Raw genomic sequence first — 4,293 nt, 5'->3', positions numbered from 1 at the left:
GAGAGCATCAGAACCAGACATAGCAGAGTTGGGTGGAATTTTGTTGTTGTTGTTGTGTGTGTGTGTGTGTGTGTAATTTTTTTTTTTTTAACATGGCAACCTGATTTCACATCATGCACATTTTCTGAAGTTTGAGATTCTTAACCTATGTTCTTCACGGAATAGGAACTTAAAACAACTATGATTGATTAATATGCTAAAAGATCTAATGAATAAACTAGATAACACACAAAAGTGGCTAAGGAAAATAAGCAAAGACATAGAAATAGTAAGAAAGAACAGCAACAAAAACAATGCTAGATAGGGAAAAAAAAACACTGTAACAGAAAAGAAGAACATCCCTGATGGGTTTATTAGTACACTGGACATGGCTGAGGAAAGCATCTCTGAATTACAGTGTATGACAATAGAACTCTTAAAAACCAAAGATCAAAGAGAACAAAAAGTATAAAAAAAACCCAGAACACAATATCCAAGGACTGTGGAACAACTAGAAAAGGTGCAACATAGGTGTAATGGGACCATCTCAAAGAGAAAAGAAGAAATATTTAAAATAATTGACTGAAAATTTCCCCCAAATTGACACCAAACAAGATACCCAGGAAATTCAGAAAACACCAAGCAGGATAATGGCCCAAGGAAACTACAACTTAGCAGATCACTTTCTTTTTTTTTTTTTTTTTTTAAAGATTTTATTTATTTATTTGACAGAGAGAAATCACAAGTAGATGGAGAGGCAGGCAGAGAGAGAGAGAGAGAAGCAGGCTCTCTGCTGAGCAGAGAGCCCGATGCGGGACTGGATCCCAGGACCCTGAGATCATGACCTGAGCCGAAGGCAGGGGCTTAACCCACTGAGCCACCCAGGCGCCCAGCAGATCACTTTCTAATTGAAGACAATCAAAGATAAAAGAATCCTGAAAGAGGCCAGAGTTAAACAACACCCTATAGGAACCAAAGGAACAACATAGAGGCAAAGATAAGGAACAAAGATAAGAATTAACACCAAATTTCTCCTCAGAAACCAGCAAGCAAGAGTGTCAACTGAAATATTTAAAGTATTGAGAGAAAAAAACCTACTAATGCAGAATTCTATACCATGTAAAATTACGTTCAAGACCTGAAGGAGAAATTGACAAACAGAAGTTGAAGAAATTTGTTGACAATAGATCTGCCTTACAAAAAATGTTAAAAGGAATTCATTACAGAGAAGGTAAATAATATAGTTCAGAAATTCATATCTATGTGAAGAAAGAAAGAGCACGAAAGAAGGAAAAATGAAGATAAAATATGAACTTTTATTTTTCTTTTTAATCTAATAGCAGTTTGTTCAAAATAATAACAACAATATATTGTTATATGTACTTATGTATGTGTCTATGTATGTGTAAATAAGTGCTTCTGTGTACTTATATGTAAGCAAAATGAATAACAACAATGGCATAAAAGATGGAGGGAAGAAATTAGGATTATTTTGTTATGATGAGATACACTACTTCTAAAGTTGTAGACTGTTACATGAAAGTAAATTGGTTGTGAATGTATATTGAAAACTGTAGGGGTAACCAGTAAAAAAAGCAAAACAAAAGAATAATTGATATGCTAAGAAAGAGAAAATAGAATTATGTAAAACATTCAGTTAAAAGAGGCAGAAAACAGTGAAAGACAATAAAAACATAGAACAAGATCCGAGCACCGGGTGGGACAGGGCGGAGCGCGAGCCTCCCTTGGGCACTGGGCGGGTCTGCGGCGGGATGGATCAAGGAAACTTCACTGAAGATGTCTAAGCAACAGCCAACTCAGTTTATAAATCCAGAAACTCCTGGCTATGTCGGATTTGCACATCTTCCCAATCAAGTTCACCGAAAATCAGTGAAAAAGGGTTTTGAGTTCACACTAATGGTGGTCAGTGAATCGGGTCTTGGAAAATCAACTCTCATAAACAGCCTGTTCCTCACTGACCTTTACCCGGAATCATCCCCGGAGCTGTAGAGAAAATTGAAAGAACTGTCCAGATTGAGGCTTCGACTGTGGAGATCAAGGAGCGAGGGGTCAAGCTACACCTGACAGTGGTGGACGCGCCTGGCTATGGGGACGCCACCAACTGCAGGGATTGTTTTAAGACCATCATCTCCTACATCGATGAGCAGTTTGAACGGCACCTGCATGACGAGAGTGGCTTGAACAGACGGCACATCATTGATAATAGAGTGCACTGCTGCTTTTACTTTATCTCGCCCTTTGGACACAGACTTAAGCCTTTAGACGTCGCATTTATGAAAGCAATACACAATGAGGTGAACATCGTGCCTGTCATTGCCAAAGCTGACAGGCTCACCCTGAAGGAACGGGAGCACTTGAAGAAGAGGATTCTGGATGAAATTGAAGAACATAACATCAAAATCTATCATTTACCTGATGTAGAATCAGATGAAGATGAGGACTTTAAAGAGCAGACTAGACTTCTCAAGGCCAGTATCCCATTCTCTGTGGTTGGATCCAATCACTTGATTGAAGCCAAGGGCAAGAAGGTCAGAGGCTGCCTCTACCCATTGGGCGTTGTGGAGGTGGAGAACCCGGAGCACAGTGACTTCTGAAGCTGCGGACGATGCTCATCACCCACATGCAGGATCTCCAGGAGGTGACTCAGGACCTTCACTATGAAAACTTCCGCTCTGAGAGGCTCAAGAGAGGCAGCAGGAAAGTGGAAAACGAGGACATGAATAAAGACCAGATCCTGCTGGAGAAGGAAGCAGAGCTCTGCTGCATGCAGGAGATGATCGCCAGGATGCAGGCGCAGATGCAGCTGCAAATGCAGGGTGGGGACGGTGACAGCGGGGCCCATGGGCATCATGTGTGAGAAAACGCTTTGCAAGATAGAGAAAACATTCTGCATGAATTCTACAGCTGCGTGTTTCCGAGAGATCATTGGAAGGGTGCCCATCCACATTTTACAGTACCAGTGCCTGAGAATTTAATTTTTTTTTAAACTTTTGATGTGTTGTTTTGTATGAAGTGCTTTTAACATTTGTATTTCGTTGTTATGTTATACTTTATATTTTGTGAGGTGAACCTTGCATTTTTCATATTTCTTCCACCTTGACTAACCACTAATGTTGAAGCTGATTTCCAGGATCAGTCATTATATATAATTAACATTGAATTTCTTTGATTTGGCTGGCCTGACTAGTTGTTGAGGAGCACTCTTGATTTCATTTCTAGAACATCCGGATGTAGCCAGCCTGTGCCTGGGTGCTAGCAATGTGGACCCAGTGATAGGGAAAGGTGAGCTGGCATCTTCAGGGCACTCACCTGCCAGGTCACCAGGATGGCACTTCTCCCTTGCTTCACTTTGCTTCGAGCACAATACCTAAAACCAGTTTTGCTGCTATAATTCAATACTGTTAATTCATCTGCACATTTGCTTTTTTACCAAGTAAAACAGAATTATTATCTAATACTGTATGTGTATACTTAAATAGCTCTTTTAAAAACAGGTAATCAGGGGCAAATTTTAAGTCTTTGGCTTCTGATGCTAGGTCATTTTTTAAGCTGCTCTGCAGAAAACACCACAAGCCACGTTTTGTAGTGTTCCCCACTGATACTGGTAATACCCCGCTATGACAGCGAGTGTCCGTGAGCTCCAGTTTTCATATTACAGCAACAATTCTTACCCACACAGAGCCAATAAATGATTTTTACTCAACTAACATGAAAAGTAACTTTTTTAAGAAAAATTAGTAAATGATATATTTAGAAACCAGCCTTTTTTATATTTTTCTATGGCACTCTCATGTGCTTTCTGTAACTATAGGCTTGTAAGATCTGCCTCAGCAGTGAGAATCGGGGTCCTTTGGAGGGTAGCCCTCTGAACCCAGACCTGTCCTGGGCCCTGAGGCTCATGACCCCATAATGCCTGAATGCCGAGTTGGCTTTCTTTTAACTGGTTCTCTAAAATTTTTAATAGTTTTCTGAAATGCAGATAGGAGCAATCATTTTTCTGTATGCAGACTGTTGTACATTTTCAGCTACCATCACATCCTTTGTTGTGTCGGGTGAGACTGAAAGACATTTCAAATCTGTGCCATAGTGTGGGACTGATCAATGCTACCAGTCCAATGGGTTTTCTGTGCTCTGTGGCCTTGGCCGCTCCCTTCCCTCCAAGGGGCACTGAGGGGCTCTGGGGCATGCTTCTTTCAGCATTTCTACTGACACTGGGAAACTGGTCCCCAGAAAGTGACAGGTGAAAGGACACCTGGAGGGAGCAGGTGTTGGCTCCGTGTTTTCATTTAGCTC

General features: G+C 40.8%; 1 protein-coding gene across 1 annotated transcript; it reads left to right on the top strand.

Annotated features, from left to right (window-relative positions):
- Window positions 1-1,359: 1,359 nt before the first annotated feature.
- LOC132013769 (septin-2-like) lies at window positions 1,360-3,514 on the top strand. Its single transcript, XM_059394006.1, is given in 3 exon segments — window positions 1,360-1,969; window positions 1,972-2,589; window positions 2,592-3,514. Coding segments are annotated over 3 exon segments (1,077 nt in total). The 5' UTR covers window positions 1,360-1,776; the 3' UTR covers window positions 2,858-3,514.
- The last annotated feature ends 779 nt before the right edge of the window (window positions 3,515-4,293 follow it).

This window comes from Mustela nigripes, chromosome 3 (genome assembly GCF_022355385.1).
Source record: "Mustela nigripes isolate SB6536 chromosome 3, MUSNIG.SB6536, whole genome shotgun sequence".
NCBI lineage: Eukaryota > Metazoa > Chordata > Mammalia > Carnivora > Mustelidae > Mustela > Mustela nigripes.
Note: the sequence above shows the minus strand (reverse complement) of the source record. Positions and strands in the feature narration are given on the sequence as shown.